The sequence below is a fragment of the Chroicocephalus ridibundus genome, chromosome 20 (genome assembly GCF_963924245.1).
Source record: "Chroicocephalus ridibundus chromosome 20, bChrRid1.1, whole genome shotgun sequence".
Lineage (NCBI taxonomy): Eukaryota > Metazoa > Chordata > Aves > Charadriiformes > Laridae > Chroicocephalus > Chroicocephalus ridibundus.
In genome coordinates this window covers 4,141,748-4,163,421 of record NC_086303.1, presented here as the reverse complement: position 1 = coordinate 4,163,421, position 21,674 = coordinate 4,141,748, and the positions used below count along the sequence as shown (strand labels likewise).

The 21,674-nt window shown below is 55.8% G+C and overlaps 3 protein-coding genes across 5 annotated transcripts in view; 2 read left to right on the top strand and 1 right to left on the bottom strand.

The window, feature by feature from the left end:
• Nucleotides 1–11,702, top strand: part of CCND3 (cyclin D3) — a 47,717-nt gene extending 36,015 nt beyond the window's left edge. For all 3 annotated transcript variants that reach the window (XM_063356488.1, XM_063356489.1, XM_063356487.1), the window contains exons 3-5: nt 6,156–6,315; nt 6,913–7,055; nt 9,862–11,702. In XM_063356488.1, coding sequence (XP_063212558.1) covers nt 6,156–6,315; nt 6,913–7,055; nt 9,862–10,023 — 465 coding nt within the window. In that variant the 3' untranslated portion in view covers nt 10,024–11,702. The remainder of the gene's footprint in view (nt 1–6,155; nt 6,316–6,912; nt 7,056–9,861) is intronic.
• A 1,682-nt stretch (nt 11,703–13,384) lies between these two features.
• On the bottom strand, nt 13,385–16,503 carry BYSL (bystin like). Its single transcript, XM_063356446.1, has 7 exons — nt 16,182–16,503; nt 15,909–16,089; nt 15,680–15,818; nt 15,195–15,328; nt 14,908–15,068; nt 14,284–14,386; nt 13,385–14,043 (listed from the first exon to the last, which is right to left on the bottom strand). The coding sequence occupies exons 1-7, from the start codon at nt 16,441–16,443 to the stop codon at nt 13,617–13,619; spliced, it is 1,407 nt and encodes a 468-aa protein (XP_063212516.1). The 5' UTR covers nt 16,444–16,503; the 3' UTR covers nt 13,385–13,616.
• A 36-nt stretch (nt 16,504–16,539) lies between these two features.
• Nucleotides 16,540–20,655, top strand: MED20 (mediator complex subunit 20). Its single transcript, XM_063356492.1, has 4 exons — nt 16,540–16,598; nt 16,683–16,837; nt 18,026–18,279; nt 19,981–20,655. Exons 1-4 carry the CDS (start codon nt 16,585–16,587, stop codon nt 20,194–20,196), a joined length of 639 nt encoding a protein of 212 aa, XP_063212562.1. The 5' UTR covers nt 16,540–16,584; the 3' UTR covers nt 20,197–20,655.
• Nucleotides 20,656–21,674: the final 1,019 nt, after the last annotated feature.

Sequence of the window (21,674 nt, the reverse complement as noted above, 5' to 3'; positions counted from 1 at the left end):
CGTTGATTAATTCTTGGTGAGGGTTTGCTTTTTTTCAGTTGAACTTTGTTTGTAGCAAGCTCCCTCCAAAGGAGAACAGTTGGGAGATGTGCAGGTGGGCAGAGCGTGTGCACCATCCCTGGAGGCTTTCCTCCACTCTTGCTCTGAAATGCTAATGCCTCCTCGCTCGGAGTCTTTTTTTGTTCCCCCCAGAGGTTTGTCAGCAGGAAGCTGTGGCTAAGCAGTGCCACAATATTCATCTTCCCTTCTCCCTCCTCCTGGCAGATTTGAGGTGGAGATGGAGAAGGAAAGTGCTGTCTGCTGCCCCTTGCTCACTTGTGATTGTGCAGGTCTCAGTGCTGGAATTCTCTGTTCTGTACTTTTGTCCCCTCCAGGATCCTGGGACGCTCACAACATAAGGCATGGCTGGACAGTTGGCATGGAGCACTTTCATCGTTGTACTCTGTAATCAATATGCAGTTGAGGTGGACAAGAATGGCTTCATTTTGGGGGCCAAAAGTCCTTTCTTGGGATAGCCAAAGATAGCTTTTCTCAGGCGAATTGAATCCCCTTTCTCTTTCCCAAGGGGATGGCCATGACCACTGGGCAGTGGAGGGGTTTATTCCTGGTAATCAGTGCTAGCCCAAGGGCTGAGCAGAAGCATCACAAACAAACCAGCCACAGCCCTTAAGGAGAGGTGCTGAGGCGTTTGCCGATGTCTGTGCAGGAGATGCTCTGTAGCCCTGATCTGGTGATCGTCTTTTCCTGCCCGCCACAAGGCTTCTTTTGGTAGATGTTTAACCCTATTTGGGGTAGATCCCACTCCAGTCTCCCATTGCTCCCCAGTGTAAAGAGGGAGTGGAGGTGACATCTGAAGATATGTGAAGGATTTGTCTTCGCTTTGGGACCTGACAAGAGTTAATACCCTGATTACAAAACCAGGGCAAGCTGCTGTTTTCCTCCTCTGTGCTAATTGTGGTAATGTTACTTCTCTTTCACAATCTTGCAGTGGAAGAGGGTGGGGAGGGGAAGGGGAGCTTCTTCATCAAGGTTTGGACAATGGTGCATCCTGGCCTCTTCTCATGGATCGGTGCCATTTCAGCTTCCAGCATGTCCTCCCTGGCCTTGCGGAGGAAGCTGGCTCACTTTCCCGGTAGGTTTGCTTCCTTCTCTTGCAGGGATGCTTGGCACCAGCTCAGTGGTTTAGAGAGGACACACTTGAAATAAAATCTTGATGAAGTTATTCTAGGGAGAAGGAAATGATGCAACGAGGGACTTGTCCATTTGGAGGAAGTTGGATTTCCGTCAAGGGCGTTATCTAACCTACCTTTCTTTTCTTTTTTTTCTTTTTTTTTTTTTTTTTCTTTTTTAATGAAGGCTTTTCTGGCCTGTGCGAGAGGGTGTTCAGCTGCTTGAAGGTTGGGGAGAGCGGCTGTAGGTCACCTTCATCTGCCTGGTTTGCCCCTAATACACTGTCTTGCCTCTGATGTCTTTGATCTAAAGTCAGTTTTGCAAACTGCCAGGTATTTCCCAGCAAAGATCTTAAGCAGGATCAAGCCACTAGGGAGATACTGAAGGGAGCAGCAGTGACAGCAGGCCATGAGGAGTGAGAATAAGAGAAAGAGATAACAGCTGAGTAGAAAGGGATGTTCGTTTGTGATACAGCATTGCCTTTGCAGACGACATGCTTGTGTTTTACTGTTTTACCTTCTGCTTGTTGCATGGGTCGGATAGATGTGACCGTTTCTGCATCTGAAGTTGGCACCTTTACCCTTGACATCCAGCCTTGAGCTCTGGTCAGGGGACAGAAACAAACGTTTGCCCCAGGTTTCCTATTTGCAAATGGACTTTCATGGCTGCTCATTTCTGTAGCTGTGTCTCAGCTGCTGGGTAGGGTGGGTGGCCAGCAGCAACATCAGCAGCTCTTTCCATCCTCCTTTTGAGTCAGCTCATGAGCACAACAGAGTGCAGCCCGCTCCCGCTTTGCTGGTGTCTCATCAAGTCTGTGATAATGTCAAATGGCACCTTATCAACTTGAGTGACAACAGTGAGCGCAACTTCCTTTTCTCCTGCAGACGGGGCTGCTGCAGGGAGGAGCGGGGCTCTCTGCTCCCTGTGCAGCCTTGCCAGCGAGGTTGTAGGCATAGCGGGTGTGTGGGTGTTGCTGAGGGTAGAGCTTGATGTACAGTGACTGTCACTACATGAAAAGGAGAGAAGCCGGTGTGACTGTCACATCCCAGTCTGTGTTTGCAGAGCTGTAAATTGAGTAAAACAGTCTCCGCTTGTGACTCGGGTCTGTCTCAGTGAGAGGGTGCGGAGGCAGCAACCAGGGGCTTGAGGCTGTTTCACTGTGAATGGACTGTGCTCTGAGATCATCTTGTCAGAGCAGGGGAGGCAATGGGAAATGGTTGCCGCTTTCCTTCCTTATTTTTTTTTCTTTTTTTGTGGGATGCAGCCGGGAGAGATCAAGGGAGCAAGCTTGCAGAGGGGAAGCTCAGCTGCTGTGCAATTTCCACCCCTATAGATGCTGGCCAAGCGTGGGGAGCTCTGGCCTGGGGGGGATCTTGCAGAAGGGGGACCTGATGCGTTCCTGGGTATGGGGTGTTCGGTGGGCAGCGCTGGCAGCTTGCAGCCCTTCCACGAGGAGGGTGGGCTCCGCAAGCTGGAGAAACAAAGGAACGTTTTCCACTTTCTTCCTCTCTTTCATTAGCCAGGCAGAGACTGATTCAATTAGGTGCAAAACAAAATGCCAGGAAAAGGATGTTTGCTATACTGAGTGGTGCTGCTGTTGCGAACCTGCTTGCCTATCTCTCGCAGCCTTTTGTTCTGCTTCTTCCACAGATAAAGTGATTCAGAGATTCTGACATGCTGGCTCTGAGAGCGGGAAGTCCCCAGGGTTAGCAGGAGCGAAGTGAGGAGCAGGGTGGTTTGGCAGGAGAGAGGCTTCCCTGAGCTAAATCCTGTGAGCTGGTGACAGTCCTTGGCGCCTGTCGCCTTCAGCTGGCATTTCGAGTGCCGGCTGCGTCTCGGGATCAGGCCTTTTGTAAGAACAAGGTTTTTAAGAAGGCGACGAACCTGTGTACTAGCTGGAAAAGAGCTGCTTTTGTGCATTGCAAACGAACAGGCTGCTGTCCTGGATCAGTCCTGGTGCGGCAGGAGCCAGCTTCTCCCAGTTGAGGTCTCACAGCTGAGCTGACGTGCACCCTGGATCTTCTCAGGACAAAATGGGACAGGCAGCAGGGACAGGCTCTCTGCCACACCAGTGTGGACATCATCTGCCTCTGGTGACTCCCAGTAGCTGACTTGCAGCTCTGGGAAGAAAGGCAAGGAGCAAGAGCCCACATGATGCTGGGATGGTGTCCCCTCTGTGCTCAGGAGCTCTCCTCTTGGGTGTAGTGATCCCTTTTGGGTTTGTTTTGTGAGCACCAATCTCCAGGTCATCCTTTTGACCTTCTCCCCGGGTCTCCAGAAGGGCTATGCTCCCTGCTCATGTGGAGAAGTCAGGCTGGAGCTGCCTCGGCCTCTCACCCTCGGGGCAGTGACCACTGAAGGTGTCAGCAGTGTCCTGTGCCCCTTCTCAAGAAAGTGGGCTCATGCACGAGCAAGCAGCCGCCTTTCACAGCCTGCGCCCTTGCTGGGATGCAGACGAGTGACAGGTAGGGATGACGCACAGAGCTCTCTGTTTCCAGCGGCTCTTTCCCCGTGTCACCTTGCTGGGTTGCTGCAGTTCAACGAGTAGCAGTAGTGGCCAGCACTACCCGTCTTTACTTCTTTTACCCAAGACTGATCTCTCACCTCTGTTCCAATCCCCCTGCTGAACCAGGCACCCATGGTGATCTGTGCTGCGATCCTCAGGCTCTGGAGCTTATTGCTAGGTTTCTTCTTGCTTTTATCCTGTGAATTTGGCTTAAAAATATAGAAAGACTGGCAGGCTGGCCATCCATATGGGAGGCTAGCGAGCGTGCGCTAGCGAAGCGTGGCTTTCTGGTTGGAAAAGTGCAGGCTGTGAAATAGCAAATGGTGCATTTGGCCTCATGGGGGGTTTGGAGCAGGTTGAGCAACGCTGCTCATTTAAGCAACTTAAAACTGGTATTGTTGTGTAAGGGGCAAGAGTGGGTTTAAAAAAAAAAAAAAAGAAGGGAGAGAAAATGAAGATCTGCCCTTATGAAAAATCTCACTTCTTCAAATCCATCTGTTCTGGCAGCCCTTTGGCACGTCTGTGGGCAGCATTGACCTTGTAATCCTAGACTGCTTGGAAAAAGAATAGATATTCTGCTGGGTAGGACCAGGCCCTGAAATGGAGATACCCGATACCGATCCCAATTCAGCTCTGTCCTTCCAGACCTGGAGCTTCAGCTCCAACAGTGTTTTCCTTTTCCAGCACGCCTGCAGGGCCACTGTCACCCTCTGCTAGCGGGGAGGAGGGACACGGGGACATCTTCTGTGGCCTGTCTGGCATACCTGGACCCTGTTGCTGAAAGCAGATTTGTTGCTGATCCGGAGGATGAGACAAACTGGGGGCCAGAGATCTTCATTGTGGCTTGGGACGTGGGAGAATTGAGACCGGCAGAGAGGCTCGGACGGCTGGGTGTGGGCTGTCTGACATTCCTGCTGGGATGGGAGGGGAAATAATCCTGGGAAGACACCGCTCTCACCTCTCCTGAGACTGCTCTGTCTGTGCCGTGGTCATACCCAGGCGTAACATCAAAACCGTCCAGCCCAGTGAGACCAGTACGCAATGTGGTCTCTGAGTTTGATTCAGCTGCTACTCTGGCTAAGGGCCGTAGACCTTGACATTGATGGCAAAGTGGGGAGCTGAATGCAGGGGTCCCAAATTCTGTGCTAAAACTCTAATTGTGGGGCTCCCCTTGCTTATGCCTTGCTGGATGTGTGCTTTGGTACCACCATGGTGGTACCACCTGGTAACACTAGGTCTTGCTGGGTGGTGACTCTGCCAAGCGCTTGCCCATGGCCGCTCTGTGCTTTGGTTTCCTTGTTGGTGTTAGTTTCCCTGTTAATGCCCAGAGTTGGAAGAGCCTGCGAGAGGCTGAGCAGATGAGAGGAGCAGCCCAGGCTGCAGCTGAAATCTGTGGGGGGCACCCGGCCTTCCCACCATCTGTTCCCCAGCATGCAGATTGTGCAGAGACTGGCTCATGGAAGATATTACAGAAATCTCTGTCAGATGCTTAGAGAGAGCACCACAACGTGGAATGACGGAGACGTTGGCAGCCACCAGCATTTAACTGGGAAGCACCAGGGAGCTGTTGCTTTTAAGTCAGTGGGAGAAGTGGGTGATATTGTGGCTGTTTAGTGCCTCTTCCCCCTGTGAGGCTGCTGGGGATGCTCTGCTGAGCATGAGAGAGGCCCTCTTGGCAGAGAAGAGGTGTGATGAGTAGGGGAGGTTCTGCCAAAATGCTAGTGCCCAGCCTGGGACCACCTCCCGTGGGTCCACGTGCCCAGTGTTTGTTGGGCTGGAGACCTCAGCACCTAGTCAGAGCCCCTGAGCTCTGCAGGGTTTGAAGGTCTCATGCAGGAGCTTGGGCTGTCTGGGTGCAGCCCTGAAAGCTCAGCCGTGTTTCCCCCACCTTCCCTTGCTTCAACGTGTTGTGCAGAGGGGCTGGCTGCAGAGCGGCTGTTGCCTCCTGTGGTTCACTGGCCAAAGAGCTGCTGTAGGAGGGAGTCAGTGCAGTGGCCGGCTCCGAGGGGCACACAGGGAGATGAGCTTCTCTGTTCCCTTTGCCATAATGGTGCTAGCCCCAAGCTGGATTGTTCCCGGGAGCCTGGACATCATCCTCTCCTTTTGGGAGTGGAGAAAGAATATGGGAATGGTGTCCCTACTGCTCCTTGCTCTGTTTTCTTTCCTCTGTGGGCTGTTGCAGCAACCTTGCAAAGCAGAGGAGCGTCAAAGGCTAATCCGACTGCACCTTGGAAAGAAGAAACCAGATTTATCGCTTCCTCTTCTGATCTTTACTCCCGGCTTTGCAACAGCTCAAGGCTGGATTTGTGCCGTAGTCGCGGGGCAGGGATGTTCCCTCTTTTCTTCCCTGTCTCATGGCTGGTACTGTCCTACTGTCCCTTCCCCAAGCGTTGGCTTTATCTGACCTTGAATCTGGTGAGTGTTTCTGCCTGGCCAAGCCCCACTGAATAACATGCTGTCTGTCTGTCTGACTCTGCAGGATTGGGAAGTTCTAGTCCTGGAGAAACTAAAGTGGGACCTGGTCTCAGTGATAGCAAATGATTTCTTGGCTCACATCCTCCATCACCTCCCGCTGCCTAAGGACAAGATGGAGCTGGTGAAGAAACATGCACAGACCTTTATCGCCCTGTGTGCCACAGGTGGGTGCCTGCTCCTGTTGGAGCCACCCGCCGGGATGCTGGGGAGGGTGGGCTGGCCTTGAGTCAGGCTTGCTCGGTAACCTGGGGCTGGTCTCCAACGCCCTGGCTTTCTGGGGAGCTGAATGCCAGGGTTTCTGGTCAAACCGGAGCCACTAAATGATATGTTTTCTATCCCTGACAAAGTGGGATAATGGTCCTGGGGTCTCCTAGTGGGTGCCTGGAAGTTTCCAGGAAAGAGCAAAGCTGCCGTGCCACCCACTCTTGCTGCGCAGGCTGTGACTGTGGGAGGGTGTCCAGGGTGAAGGCAGGGTTGTACCTGAGCTTTTGTCTGTCTCGCTCGAAGTCACTAGAGCAACCTCATCTTCAGGACTTCTTTTGGTGAGACAGACCCAGAGAAATAACTTAATGAAGCTTGCTGCTCTGATGCTCAGCTTGTTTCTTGTTACTTCATCCCCATTTTTCTCTGATAAGCTGGAGAGACCCCTTTGTCTGACCCTCTCTAGTTTTCCAGGGAAATAGCAGTCCCAAGAACTTATCATGTACATCCTTGTTAACTGCTTCTTCTTTTTGCCCCTTGTGTCCCCGTTCTGGCTGTAGACTACACTTTTGCCATGTACCCCCCCTCCATGATTGCGACAGGCAGTATCGGAGCAGCGATCCACGGCCTGACGATCTCCGTGAACAATTTCACCGGCGAGGCGATCACCGAGCTGCTGGCCAGCATCACTGGCACGGAGGTGGTGAGTGTTCACAGGGCAACAGCAAAGCGGTTTTGCTGCTGTATCTGGTGGAAACCCTTCCTCTTTCTGCTGCTCATTCTTCTTAGAGGGAGAGGAAATTAGGCTGTTCATAATGATGCTGACCTTGGTTTGAGGAGTGCTAGCGATGAGTGAGCATCTCTAAACGCAGCACCTTTGGTCAGTCCTATGGCTGCAGTCGGCTCCTGGCCACCGAGCGCCGCCGGCGCCGAGCGGGGTGAGCTCGGGAGCCTTTGAAAAGCAGCACAAAGGGGAGCGTCTGTTCCCCGCGCGGGCAGGTGTTGGGGGGATCGGGTTGACAAGGCGGGATGGGGCAGAGGGAGAAGCCGGGCTCAGCATCTGCTAACCTGCACCGGTGTCTGGTTGCAGGTGCCCAGACTCAGTGGAAAGGGGGCCGAGGGCACAAAGCGTTTCGGGATACTGGCATTAGTGGCTTTGCTGGGGACATAGGGATGGTGGGGGCTGTCTGCCTGCCCGCCCCTCCACTGCCCTTTGAAAGGGGAAGGGGGGCCCTGCTGGGCTGCCTGTTTCCAGGACGCTCCTGCGGTGGCAAGGTAATCGGGAGCCTTTCTTCTGCCAGGGGCCCCTTTTGATCTTTTCTTCTGCCCGAGTGCTAATGCCGGCAGCCGAGCGTGGGGTTAGTTACAGTCCCCTGACAGCAGCGCCGGGAATTGGAAGAGGTGCCGATGCCACAACGGGTGGGAGGCTGCAACCAGGCTTTGTCCAGGCAGGGAGGGGACAGGGCAGGAGGGTGTCCTGATCTATTTTGTGTGGCTTTGCTTTTTTTTTTTTTTTTTTTTTTTTTGCTGGAGCCTTTTTAAAGAGAGAATCAGTGCAGCCAGCTGCTCTCAAGCTGCTGCGGTGAATGGGGCAGGGGCTGAAACCTGCTCTGGGGCAGGGCTGGTGGAGGAACAGGTGGGAAGCAGGGAGGGCACCGCCGCGGGAGGGGAGCCGAAATGGAGCCCAGCACACCTCTGCTCCCCTCCGGCCTGTCCCCTCCCTCCTCAGCCCAGAGAGGGCATCAGCTCTGCCCCGCAGCTTGCCTGGGTGCGAGTTGCTGCACAAATAGCCCCTGCCCAGGCAGGAGGAGCGATCCCCTTCCCACAGCTGCCGAGGTGCTGGGGGCGCGGGGAGCCTGTGGGGATGGAGGGGGACGATGGTGCAGGGCTGTGCTGGCTCCATGGCCAGCGGGAGCTGCACTGCCGCGCTGAGGCTGGCTCATTCCTGGCCGTGCCAGTGTTTCAGGTGTGACTTAGAGCTGCTCTGGACCAGTCCTGATCCCACATGGTGCAGAACCAGCCCCACTGGGTATCTGAGCCACAGCCCCATGGCATGACTGCCCTTCAGAGCAGGGAGCACGCAGGCTGGGGCAAGCCAGGCTGACTCCCGGGTAGTCCCTGAGGCCTTGCCAGTCAGCGAAGAAGCCTGGCTGCCTGTGCCCAAGCTGGCTTTTAGCATTTCTGCCAAAATTGCCGACGGGGAGCCCGGGGATGGGCTGGCCGTGGCGTGAGGCCCTGCAGCGAGCTCGCCCTGGGGCTGCGGGCAGGCGGGCTGGAGGCTGCGCTGACGGGAAGCGGCACGGGGAAGGGGAGGTGGGCGTTGCTATTTTCGCTCGCCACATCCTCTGTCAGTTTCTAAGAACTGGCGGTGGATTCCTGGTAAGAGATTTCAGTGTGTGACAATAGCCAGCGAGCGCTCGCGGCCCCATAGCGTCCAGCTCGGCTCCGGCCGCAAGGTGCGAAATGCCACCTCTTGCCCCTCGGTGAGAGCCGAGATGCGTTGGAGGAGCCAGGCCGGGCTGCGCCTGTTGGCAATGCCTCCTGCAGCTCTTGGTGCGTCATGGTGCTCGGGTGTCAAAGAGTTTCCTCCTCTGGTTACAGCTTGTGTGGGGAGAAAACAGAGCGGGGTTTGCTTTTATTATAAGTGATATGCTGCTGCTTGCAGTCCCCTGCACCTTCCTGTTTGTGTGTCCCCAGCGCTGGGTTCCCTGGGCCCCGGGGAGGTGCGGGTGAGTCATGCGGGGCTCCCCGGGGGCAGAGCAGGAGGGTAAAACCCTTACGAGAAGCTGCGTGGCCACAGCATCGTTCTCATAACGACCCAGTGTCGATGGCGCGTAGTGTTGTAGGGAGCACGTGGCTGCGGTGGCTCTTGGGTGTGGGAGGGGAGGGTCCAGCTGCCTTTGAGATCCCCAAAGTGATGGAGAGTGCGTCAGGCAGGACACCCAGCGGGGATTCCCCGTGTCCTGGCTGGGACGTGGGCAGGGACGGGAGGAGGCAGAGCTGCGCCCAGCGTCTCTGCAGGATCCCGGGGGACCTGGGATGCAGGGCCTGGGGGAGGCAGGTGGGGCTCCAAAGCGTGCACCCGCGCTGCTGCACCGCTCGTGGATCTGGGAGGTCTTGGTTGTAAAAGCTGATACCAGCCCACGCAGAGCTGTTCTGCTCTGCCCTCTTGGCCACCAGTGGCAGCTGACTGCCGTGATGCTGAAATCACACGCTGCATCCAGGCACGAGCCCGGCTGCTTTGGGAAGCTTTGGTGGGCACAACATCTGTACCTCGAGAACGTGGTCAAGCAGGGAGGTGGGGAGAAGACAACCAGAGCGTGGGGAGGGGGCCTAAGGCACAGACAAGGTGGAGATGCCCCTTGTCGGCGAATGGCTTCTTTGTCTTGTGTGTTTAGACGCTCCGGGGGCCGGAGACGTAGCCCAGCAGCTGCTCAGAGCTATTTATAAGGCTCCCACCTCTCAGTGACAGGGAACTGAGGCCTCTTGTCTCGCTCCCTCTCCCGCAGGACTGCCTGAAAGCCTGTCAGGAGCAGATTGAGGCAGCTTTAGCCGAGAGCCTGAAACAGGCGTCCCAAACCCAACAGGAATACAGCACTGCCAAGACTGCTGCGTACCCGGCCAGCCAGCCCACCAGCACGCCCACAGACGTCACGGACATCAACCTGTGACCAGCGTCCCCTTCCCGAGAGCCGCCTGGCCCCGCCGCAGCAGGACCTCGCCCTGGACACCAGAACGTTGCTGCGTCCCCCCTCCCCATCCGTTAGCCCCCTCCATCCGACGCCGGCTGAGGATGTGTTCCGCTCGCTGGGAGTGCGGAGCAGGATCCATGCTCGTCCGTTGGAGCGGGCAGCCGGGCTGGCGGAGTTCGCTGCTGCTGCTGCAGGTGGCTGGGGTGAAGCGACCATTTTCATGGTGGCAGGGCACAAGAATTGCTGGGGAGGGAGAGCAGGACCTAAAATGAAGTTGTAAAACGTTTCTCAGTTCGTGTTACTCGTAGCCCGGCTGGCCGCTCTTTGCTTTCTCCTCGGGGGTGTTTACCGTGACGACTTCCAACCCTGCGAGGGCCATCAATCATGGATAGCGAGTCTCTCACCCTTGCCTACGTGACCAAAACCCTTGTAACCCCCCCAGTCTCCCTCCCTGGGCTGGGGTGCGATGGGCCCGCGTGGCTCAGAGAGAGAACCGTGTGTCCGCGAGGAGGGAGCAGGTGCTTGTTGGCCCCTTGGTCCCAATTGCTTCATGCCAGATCGCTGTGGCTCCTGGGGGGTGGCGTGACTGCTTCTGCTTGGAGGGGAAAAACGTGGGGCTTGTTTCTTGTTGCTGTTAGATTTGGGATTTGTGGGTTTTCGGCTTGCTTGGGGGACGTGCTCCCCGTCTGCGTGGACAGCAGAAGAGGAGTCCTGGCCTCGGGGAGCACCCTCCTGGGCGAGGCTTGGGCTCGATCCCCTTGGCTTCCCGCTGCCCCACTGAGGCTGCTTAATTTATTGTTAACTGCTGGGAAACAGGGAGGGAGGAAGACTTTGCAGTTCCTTGGTGTGGGGCCTGGACGCTGGTTTCCTCTCCTTCCGAAAGAGTGCCTTCACCCTTCGTCCCCTTCCCTGGCTCCCTGGGCAACGGGAGACTCTCACTTGGAAGCTGGTTGTTTTTTTAGGTAGCTTAGACATCAGACCTAGGTTTTAAGAAATACATTTGAATGTGCTGCTATAGTCTGAAATGCATCTTCACTCCTCCAAGGCAGGGATCTCGGATCGCGTTCGGGAGGGGGCTGCGTTGCATAAATATCCACGTGGGTCCGAGTTGTATCCTCATCGGGTGGAAAACTTGCTGCACACTTGAGTTGAAAAGCAATTATTGCATTTTTGTATTGTTGTTGTTGATCCTGTCTGTTAGTTTTTATAAAAAGGCGTTTAAAAAAAAAATAATGCTGCTTTTCTAAGAGAAAACCATTAAATAGTAGGATTGTATTAACCGAGAGAAGCCAGAGGCAGACTTTGCTGCTTGGTGACCTCTGAACACGTGGATCTGTGGCTGTTGTCCTCCCGTGGGGGACATGGAAAAGGAGGCAGAAATCTCCCTTTTTTGGATGCCACTAGAAACAAAAGTCTTATCAGGTGGAAAAAGATGGGGCTGCTGTTTTTCCACCAGCTTGATTTGGCAAGAAGAGCAACCTGCCGCTGACTCCTGCTAGCTGGGGATGCACAGAGCCTGTCTGTACAAAAAGTTTTTTTTTATATATAAGTGAGTTTTAATTTAAGAGAAAACTGGTTTGGTGTTCCCATGCAAGAGTCCCGCTGCTGGGAGAATCAGAGGACCGTATGATGTTGCAATAAAGTATTTTGAACAAGTATGAACGCCTCGAAAGTTTCCCTTTGTGATCTGCTCCAGAGCAGACCTTGGCCTCCCCTTCCCTCGCTGAGCTCCAGCCTCTGCCCCGAATCACTCTGGGGTGGGACCCACCAGCTGGGGGATCCCCTCGGGCGGCTCCCAGAGGCTCCGGCCCTGCGTTTCCCAGGGCCACAAGAGTGGGATGAAACGGGGAGCCCTCGGCAGCCAGCTCTGACCCAGCTCAGAGGTGGAGGGGAGATGCTGCAGCGGCTGAGGGACGCGTTGCGCTCACCGGAGCCCTGTGGCAGCTCACGGATGGTGGTGGGTGAAGGTGGAACCGAACACCTTCCTGCGGGCAAGGTGCCTGGAGAGACGGCAGCGACTTCACGCCCCCGGCAGCTTTGAAGCCTCCCTCGGGCCGATCGGCGGTGCTGCAGGCTGGCGAGAGCGCGCTGGGTGAGCTGTGCAAGCCCGGGCTATCTCTCGCCATCATCGGCTTCTGGTTTCTTTAAAGAAAGAAGATAAAATCAGGAAGCCAAGGAAAAAGCGCTGCGGTGTGCAACCAGCCGGGCTTTGCGTGCTGCTCCGCTTCGCATGGCTTCTGCTCCCGCTGCTGTCGCAGGAGAAGGTGCCAGCTCTTGAGAGAAGCCAAGACAGGAGGCAGCTGCCCCCAGTCGCCGTAGGAAGCTGCAGGGGCTTTTCTCCCCGGGCTGCAGCAGCAGGACTTGGTGCTGGTTTCGGGAGCAAGGCTGGGTACTGGCAAGGCGCAAACCCTGCAGCATCACAGCGTCACCCTCAGCAGTTCCCCAGGGTAAGTGCAGCACCTCGTGGGACACAGGAGGAAAGGGCCCCGCTGGTTTTTCCAGCAGAGGTGGCACGTGTGTGAGGGCAGGTTGCCATGAGGAGGCCAGGCACATGGCCTCGATGGCCAGCTGAGGACAGTGGTCGTGGGGCTTCACCAGCCTTGCTGAGCAGAGGTAGACCCAGAGAGGCAGCTGGGGAAGTGAGCGTTTCAGGAAAATCCCTGGGGAAGGGGGATGGCAGGCAGTTTGGAGGCAGGGTGGTGGTGTGGAGGCTGGCGATGGTGCTGGGCAGGAAGGAGGGCCCAGGCCACAGGATGCACAGGTAGAGGGATGGGGGAGCCGAAAGCTGCCAGCCCTGCAAGGAGAGGGGCTCCCTGCAGGACTCCTCCCATGCTGCCCCCCAGGGCTTTCCCCTCTGCCCCCAGCGCTGCTGGGCTGCCCTTGCCCTTGCCTCTGCCCACAGACACGCACACGCTCCCGCTGATGTCCTGCACCACAGCCCCCTCCTGCCTGGTGACAACCAAGCCCTCATGAAACCCTCAAGCACCACCAGAAGTGGAGTTTTTCCCCCCTCAAGACCGGTTTTGGCCTGTGGGAACAGTCTGGGGGTCCCAGCCTGGTGCACCCACCCACCACCCTCTCTTTGCCTGACTGCCCAAGGGCTGCTCAGGGCAGGGAGTAGCCCCCAGTGGGGCACTGGGAGGGAAGAGGGGGTGCCCAGGGGTCCCTGTCTTCCTTTGCAATTTGGGGACAGCACCGACAGCGCGGACTCGATCTGCAGCTCTGTGAGAAGCCCAGGGCTGGTGGCTTTGCTCTGCCACCTGCTGGGGACAGGACAAGGTGGGGCAGGGACAGGGCAAGACCGCACATGGATGCGACTGCGGAGAGGTCGCAGAACCACCCCTGACTGACAGGCTCGGCTTGGCTCGGCTTTTATTTTCCAATACAGGAACAGGCCAAACCCTCCCAGGCGCTGGTGGCACCAGGTTCCCGGCTGGGACAGGGGCTGTCCTGCCCCATGACAAGCAGCGCAGGGAGCACAGTCCGGCTCTACGGGCACAGCCTGCCCCAGCGCCCACTCGGAGCAGCAGGATCCCGGGATGGATGCTCCACACGCCTCCCCATGGCTTCGCTCATGCACCGGGCTCCCAACTGTGCTCAGCAGTGTCCTGGGAGCAAGTCAGGCTGCAGCTCTTCCCTGCCTCTCCCTGACATTCCATGGCCACGGGCTGCTGCCCCTCCACATCCCGTGTCTTGGAGTTCACCAGCTCCCTCCGGATCTCCGGTGAGATCTGTGGATGGCTGTGGAACTTGAGCAGCTCGAGCAAAGCCTCCTTCTGCTCTGAGGAAAGGTCCTCCTTGTAGCGCTGGGCGAAGGCCAGGAAGCTCTGGTGCCACAGCACGGGCAGGACCCGCTGGTCTGTGCGAAAGGCCAGGAAGTGGAAGACGAGAGCATCCACCACGCGGAAAGGCAGGGCGTACTTCTTATCAATGAGCAGCCGGAGGAAGATGCTGTTGGCGCCGCTGTACTGCATTTCGGCGATCTTCAGCATGGCCGCGCTGCGGGGACAGAGGGAACACCGAGGTGAGGGCAGGTGTCATGGTTTGGCCAGGCAAGAGCCACAGGGCACCAGGCACCGAGACACAAAGATGACAAACCCAGCACTGAGCCTTGAATCTCAACCCCAGAGTGAACCCCTCCACCTCCAAGATGCCGGGGAGGCTGAGGGAGAGATCCAAGGCATTGTACCGGTGTCCCTAGACGAGAACCTCTGCCCCCCACAGCTCCCAGGGCGTTACCTGGAGTGGAGGACGGGGATGGAGCACTTGGTGAGGATGCTGCCGATGATGATGGCCTCCCGCAGCGTGCAGGTCCCTGACTCGCACAGGGGGATGAGGATTCCTGCGGAGGAGGAAAAGTCAGGCACTGCCTGTCTTAACCGCAGCAGGCAGAGCTGCAGGACGTGGGGCTCAGCCTCTTCTATCCCAGGACACATCCGACCCCAGGAAATAACAGCTCCTCCAGCATCTCCCTGCCATGCAACTAGCCCTGAATGCCCTGAACCACCTCAGGTTACCAGTCAAGACTGAAGTCAGACCCGCAACAGTTCACAACGTGCCATCAACCTCCAAAAGAACCCAAATCTCTGCCAGCTCTCACCGGCAGCACCTGTGTAAGCCTACAGCAGTCATCACCCTTCCACCCTGAACACTGCAAACAGGCCCGCGCGGGTTTGGAAGCCGCCTTGTCCACCGAGGGGGACTCCCTCCATCTCCTTCACACCTCTTCCTCCCCACTGAGCCCCCAGGGCCATGCCACGCAGGGGACAGTGTCCTGTCACACCAGGCAGTGGTGCTCCTGCTGAGCTTCCAGATGGCAAGAGGCTCCCAGGCAGGAACGGCGGCCCTGCAGGGAGTCCCTACCTTTGAACCAGGCCGCCGGCTTGAACAGAGCCTTCTTCAAAGCCATGTAGAGGTGAAAATTGAGGCGCTTATACTCGGCGATGTCATCCCTGACCCGCGGCAGCAGCACCAGGTTGTAGAACCGCTGGGCCATCCTCTCTTTCAGGTTGGATGAAAATATCCTGGGAAAAGCAAAGCACAAAGCGAGGTGTGGACAAAGGAGAACATGGGCAGGTATTTTGTAAATCTGGTTATGGAAAGAAAAAGAAAAAAAATCCCATATCAGCATCTCCCAGAGATGATCTCACCTGGTAGCTTGATACATGGCAGCTGCCGTCCATGTCTCCGGCTCTGTGATGTAGAGGATCTGCTCCCAGTTGGACAAGGCAGGAATGATTTTAAATGCCTTGGGGAGTTTCCCGCTCCTGTATTTGGACAGCACCTTAAAAGACATGGATGAGGTCCGGCTGTGACATACGGGCACTGACAGCAGAGCTGCAGGACTTGTCTCATTACCATGAGAAAGTTATCCCCTCCCTCAGCATCTCTGGCAAGAAAGAACCACCCAGGTCCTAAGAAAGGACCGTCCCAGGATCAGCCCCAGCACCGTGCTCAGGAAATCGTCACCCAGAAACTCTCCGGACCCTTCAGTGACCAATACTAAACAAACTGTGTGTAACACACAGACTGGCCTGCGCTGTGTGAGGACGGGGACTCTGAGGGACAGCCGGGGCAGAGGCGGTGGCTGCGGGGCTCAGCATGGGACCCCAGGGCAGAGTGGCTTTGGCCTCACCTCTCTGACACCCTTGTAGACCTCCAGGACGCGGGGATCGAGCTGGGGCATGGGGCAGCCCGACATCTCCGACAGCGCCGTCGCCACCTCCGTCTGCTTCTCCGTGATCTTCTCCATGATGATGTCGGCCAGCGTGCGCCTGGGGTCCACGGGTGGCGGGTCAGGGTCTGTTTCATGGCAGGGGCAGGGGGCAGCACCCACCGCCCCGTCCCAGCCCCTCGGTCCTCACCTCAGCGGCGGGTTCTTGTTCATGAACATCTCGATGGCCGCCTCGTCCTCGGGGTCCACCACCACCTCTCCGCAGTACTCCCCTCTCTCACCTGCTGCTGCCGCCGCCGCCTTCTCTAGCGAAGGCCACTCCTCACCCTCATCCTCCTCCGAGTCAGAGCCGGGGCCGCGCCGCGCCGGGCCTGCGGGGGAGCGGCGCTGGCTGAGCCCGGGGCCTGGCACCCCGCGACCCCGGGGAGGGTGAGGGTGAGGGGGGGACGAACCGGGGGCTCACCCAGCGCCGTGCTGCGCTGCTTGGGGGCGGCGGGCGCGCCGGGGCCGTGCTCGGCCTCCAGCTCCTCCTGCTGCCGCCGGGCTTGCTGCAGGATGCGCCGGGACAACCGGGCGTCCACATAACCCTCCTCTTCCTCCTCCTCCCCGCCGCCGCGCCGCTTCTCCCGCGCCGTGGGCCGCGGGGCCGCCTCCTGCAGGATCTGCTCGGCCAGCGGTAAGGCGGGGCCGGGGCCGGAGCCCCGCGGCCGCCGGGCCTTGGGCATGGCGGAACGGAGAGGCACCACCGCCACCACCGGCCGCGCGTGCACCCAGACTCCGCCTCTTCCGGCGACGGCACGTCAGTCACGCCGCTTCCGGCGTCACGTCGCCCCCGCCCCTTCCGGAGGGGCGCTTCCGGTCCAGCGATGGGGGTGACCTGGTAATGGCGGCGGGAGGGGGGGGCGGCCCGGGACGGGGCCTGGTGGGCCGCTGGTGGGTCGCTGAGTCCGTCTGCGGTTGTCAGCGTGTCGCAGGTGCCGGTGGCGGAGGGGAAGAGCGTGCAGCAGACGGTGGAGATCCTGACGCGGAAGCTGGAGGTGCTGGGGGCTGAAAAGCAGGGGACGTTCTGCGTGGACTGCGAGACCTACCACACTGCCGCCTCCACCATCGGCAGCCAAGGTCGGTACCGGGGGCGGGGGGGCGCGCTCAGCTGGGCCGGGGCCGTCCCTTCTGCGGCCCGCCGGGCGGTGGGGGACGGCTCGGGGGGACGAGGGGACCCAGCGGAGTCCAGGGGAGGTGCTGGGAGGGCCCCAAATCCCCCCTTTTCTGCAGCTGGAAGTTGCACGGCCGCACCTGTGGGAAGGGTTTTGGATGAATGTGAATTATTTCCAGCTCTTATATTGGGGCCCTCAACACAAGAAGGACACGGAGCTGTTGGAGCGGGGCCAGAGGAGGCCCCGGAGATGCTGGGAGGGCTGGAGCCCCTCTGCTGTGGGGACAGGCTGAGAGAGCTGGGGGGGTTCAGCCTGGAGAAGAGAAGGCTCCGGGGAGACCTTCCAGCCCCTGCCAGTCCCTAAAGGGGCTCCAGGAAAGCTGGGGAGGGACTCGGGATCAGGGAGGGGAGCCATGGGACGAGGGGGAAGGGTTTTACACTGAAAGAGGGGAGATTTAGATGGGATCTGGGGAAGAAATTCTTGGCTGTGAGGGCGGTGAGCCCCTGGCCCAGGTTGCCCAGAGAAGCTGTGGCTGCCCCATCCCTGGAGGGGTTCAAGGCCAGATTGGACGGGGCTTGGAGCAACCTGGGCTGGTGGGAGGTGTCCCTGCCCAGGGCAGGGGGGTTGGAACTAGATGATCTTTGAGGTCCCTTCTAACCCAAACCATTCTGTGGATTTTAAAGCGTGGTACAAACCAGGCGTGTCCTCTTCAGACACCCTGTTTCCCAGAGCGTGTCCCAGCATATCCTCCCTCGGCAGGGCTGGTGGGTGGGTGTGAAGAGAAGGAAAGCCTAGGCTTCTTCAGTGACCGTGGTGGGTGCCCAGCCCCACATTCAGGGTTGGGAGGTGGGTGCTTTTTGCTGACCCTGTCAGTCTACTGGGGATCTCGCATCCAGCTCACGCTCTGGTCTCTGAGTCGTGGTGTTGTCCTTGGGCTGCAGAAGACTTTTTTTCCCCTTTAACTTTAAATCTTAAGAAGAAAATACAGTTTATTCACTGAACAGCTGGATAACGTAAAGCATGTATGAGTGGTACAAGGATGCTGGAGTTAAAGCAAGAAAGAGGACAAAGGAAAAACCAGATGCTTCTTTAAAGTCCACGCAAGCGCAGGACTGTTGGTTTTACAGCCCAAATATCATTGCTGTTATTTCAGGGCAGACAGGCAAGCTGATGTACGTGATGCACAACTCCGAGTATCCTCTCAGCTGCTTCGCTCTCTTTGAAAACGGTCCCTGCCTCATAGCAGATGCCAACTTTGATATCCTTATGGTGAAGTTGAAAGGCTTCTTCCAGAACGCCAAGGCAAACAAGATAGAGAGCCGGGGCACCCGCTACCAGTACTGTGACTTCTTGGTGAAGGTGGGCACGGTTACAATGGGGCCCAGCGCCCGTGGGATATCTGTGGAGGTGAGAATCGTCTTTGAAGGGTATGAAATGCAACTGCAGACAGGGAAATCCCATGTTGGAGGCTAGACGAGAAATCCCCCGTCCCTTCTGTCTCTCGATTGTGTTGCTCGTTGCTGGTAGTTTGTACTAGACGCATTCCTGTATGCGGCAGGTGGGGTATTTATCTCTTTTTCACAACGCAGTTCAATTCAGGCAGGTACTTTGGGGCTCAGCTGCAGCTACAGAAAAGCCTGTCATTGAAGTGTGGGTAAGCAAAACCCTGAAGGGATGCCATCAAACTAAAAAGCTGCTTAAAGTCCTGGTGCACAGCACTAGTAGCACACTTCAGGTTAATCAGCATACTGAGGAGGACAAAACAGCCTCTTTAGCTGCTAATTTGATGCTGATTTGGGTTTTGCTTTCTCTCTCCGTGTCAAGCAGTCGCAACCCCAGGAGAGCGGGGCCATCTTGCTGCAGGTTCTGCTCACATGGTGCAATGATGGTCTTCTCCTCACCAGGGAGCTTTTGGCAGGCATCAGTTGTACCGTACCCCATGGCATGACCTGGATTGCTGCACCGTGGGGTGCACTGCGGGCTTGAAGCCTGCGATCAGACCGCTTCCACGCTCCCCATTTGGTGCCACAACTGCTGATGAGGCTCGAGAGCGTCGGCTGCCGGCTGCCAGCGGGCATTTCACAGGAGGGAGGCTGGGCTGAAGCAAACTGTAAAGGGAGATCCGTCAGCGTACACGAAGGGGCATGGGGGGGATCTAGGAAGCCCTTTGGGAAGATGCTTGGCTGAGCGCAAGCGTGAATCGAAGGCTCACAAGCCACGGACAAGCCTCAGCTGGGCTGAAAAGCGTCTCAGAAAAAGATCTGGGCTGTGCCGGTACGGGAGGGGCAAAGCAGAGCAGGGCAGATCCCAGACATTTAGATATATTGGTGCCTAACAGTCTTGAAGATAGCTGAGAATTAGATGCTTAGAAGTCTTTCCAAATCAGAGCATATGCTTTCCTAAACATACAAATCCTATTATCCGATATACAATTAATAATCACTCTGCATCTACTCAGGCAGGTGTTCCTGGCCAGCAGGGAGGAGGATTGAGAAATGGCTTATTTCTTCACTGCAGTAAACACAGATGTTGTAGCGTCAGCATTGCTATTGACCTGGGGTTAAACAGAAGCTTTTTTTAACCTAAGTCTGAGTTCAGGACCAGATTTGCCAGGTCGTCTGGCTGCTTCTGTTTCAGTTTAGTAGTTTTTTCAGGGTTTGCATTAGGACCTATGCCTGATTTGGGACCAGATTCATATTAAATGCTTCAAGTCCTTAAGTCCCAAGGCTTTTTTTCCAGTACAGTCCTGAAAGATGTCACAGCCCTGTGAGTCATCAACCTACCAATGTGTGGGAATTAAATTTGGTTTTGGATGGGGTAAAGTTAATCTGAGCCAATGTCCCCAGACCTCCACTACTGGGGATTTAATAAAAGCAGTGCCCTCCCAGGGTATGTTTTACTTCCCCTTCCCTTTTGAAGGGGTTGCTTACAGGTTCCCAGCACGTCCTATTCATTTATATTTGTCCATCCTTGTTATATGCTAAATATTCTCAGTTGTTTTTATGACAAGCATTCTCTCTCTAGAGAGGCAGAGAGAGGAAAGCAAGTTGCCTCCTGCGTGGTTATTGCTCCTGCCGCCAGCTTCAGGGCTGTGGTTTCTGTTGCCAGGTGGAGTACTGCCCCTGCGTGATAGCCAACGACTGCTGGAACCTGCTCATGGAGTTCATGCAGAGCTTCATGGGGAACCACACTCCCGGCATCCCGTCCGTCTTCGGCACCAAGCACGACAGCGTCTATAGCCCAGCGGACACCATGGTTCAGTACATGGAGCTGTTCAACAAGATCCGCAAGCAGCAGCAGGTGCCGGTAGCGGGGATGAGATGAAAGGACTCCCTGGAGCCCAGTTTAGAGCGACTACATCCTCTTTTCTGCCTGCCCATCTGGATCGGGAGTCCCTCCAAAAAGCATCACTGGAGGCAGCCCAAGTTTTTTTTTTTTCCTTCTCAGTCGCTCTCCCCTGTTTCAAAGCAAAGGTCGTGAATGCTATGCGTATTTCTTGTTGTCCTCCTTCGTGGATTTGAGTGTGTCTGGGATTGGGCCCGTGGTTCTGATGGCCCTTTGTACAGTGCTTCGTGCAGGGGGTTACTGTTCATCAGCAGAAGGCGAGAAAAGGAGAAATGCCAGCCAAATACGTGCAAAGGCAGAGTTTCCTTGATTGCAAACAGCTATGTGAGAGGGGTTTTTTACTTTTTTTTTTTTTTTTAGATATCCTTGTGAAAGTGTCTTGTTATTTTTTGTCAAAATAAAAAGCTATATTTTGTGAGGAGATGGAGTCTTTCTGCACAGCAAGTGTTGTGCTGTTTTTTATTGTTTATTTACAGCTTTTGAAACTTTCTGTTGCATGGAGACAATTCTTCAGCGGAGTTTTATTTTTGATTTGGTTCAAGAGCTTTATACCCCTGAAGCAAACTAATTTCCCTGTGGCAAAATCTACAGGAATTCTTGCATTCCTATTATGGGTATGTTCTTAGCTCGCCTTCATCTTTTATATCTGATGGGAGTATTAAAATCTCCTACCTCTCAGATGATACTGATGAAGCCTCACGATAAATAAATAAAGAAGCCTGGCAGGAGGCCTCTCATGCATTGAAAGAGAATACCAAGCGCTTTATCTCAGCTTTTGGAAGGTCGGTAATAAATGTGGTATTTCTGCACACCATTTCTCGTTTGAGAAATCCTGGTGACTTCAGGAGATTTAATGGAGTAAGGAAGGATTTGGGGAATAAGAGCCAAAAACTTACTATCAGACTTAACTATACAATATCCCTTGAATATTATTTTTTTTTTTTAGTGGTGATTTATTTTTACAGCAGGAAACCCAGGGAAACTGGATCCCTTTTGAGCTATCTGTCCCCCTTGGTTTTACGTGTTCAGTACCCGTCTGGCTTGTAGCTGTCATTTTCTCCGCTCTCCTCCCTGCTCCACCTCCTGCTCGGTCTTAGAATACGCAGAAACACACTTATTCAGACACCAACCTTCGTGCTGAGCTTCCGTCGCGGTTCCTAGGAAGGCTGTGTGTAGCAGGGTTCCAGCTCTGCAGCCTGTTGCGGACAGAAGGGGTGGGTGTAGAGAACCTCTAAGGACGGCTTTAGGAAGGGAGATTTGCAAGGACAGCGGGTTCCTCGTGAAGAAGTAGTGTGTGTCTTGCTCACAGAAAATATTGTTGGTTCTTTGCCAATACGTGCGTCTTGAAGAGTCTGAGGAGCAAGTAAAACAGAAATAGATTTCTCCTAACTAGATCTTTCTTTATTGTCCTGGTTTGAGGTAAAACAGAACCAATTTTCTGATTTGTAATTTTACTT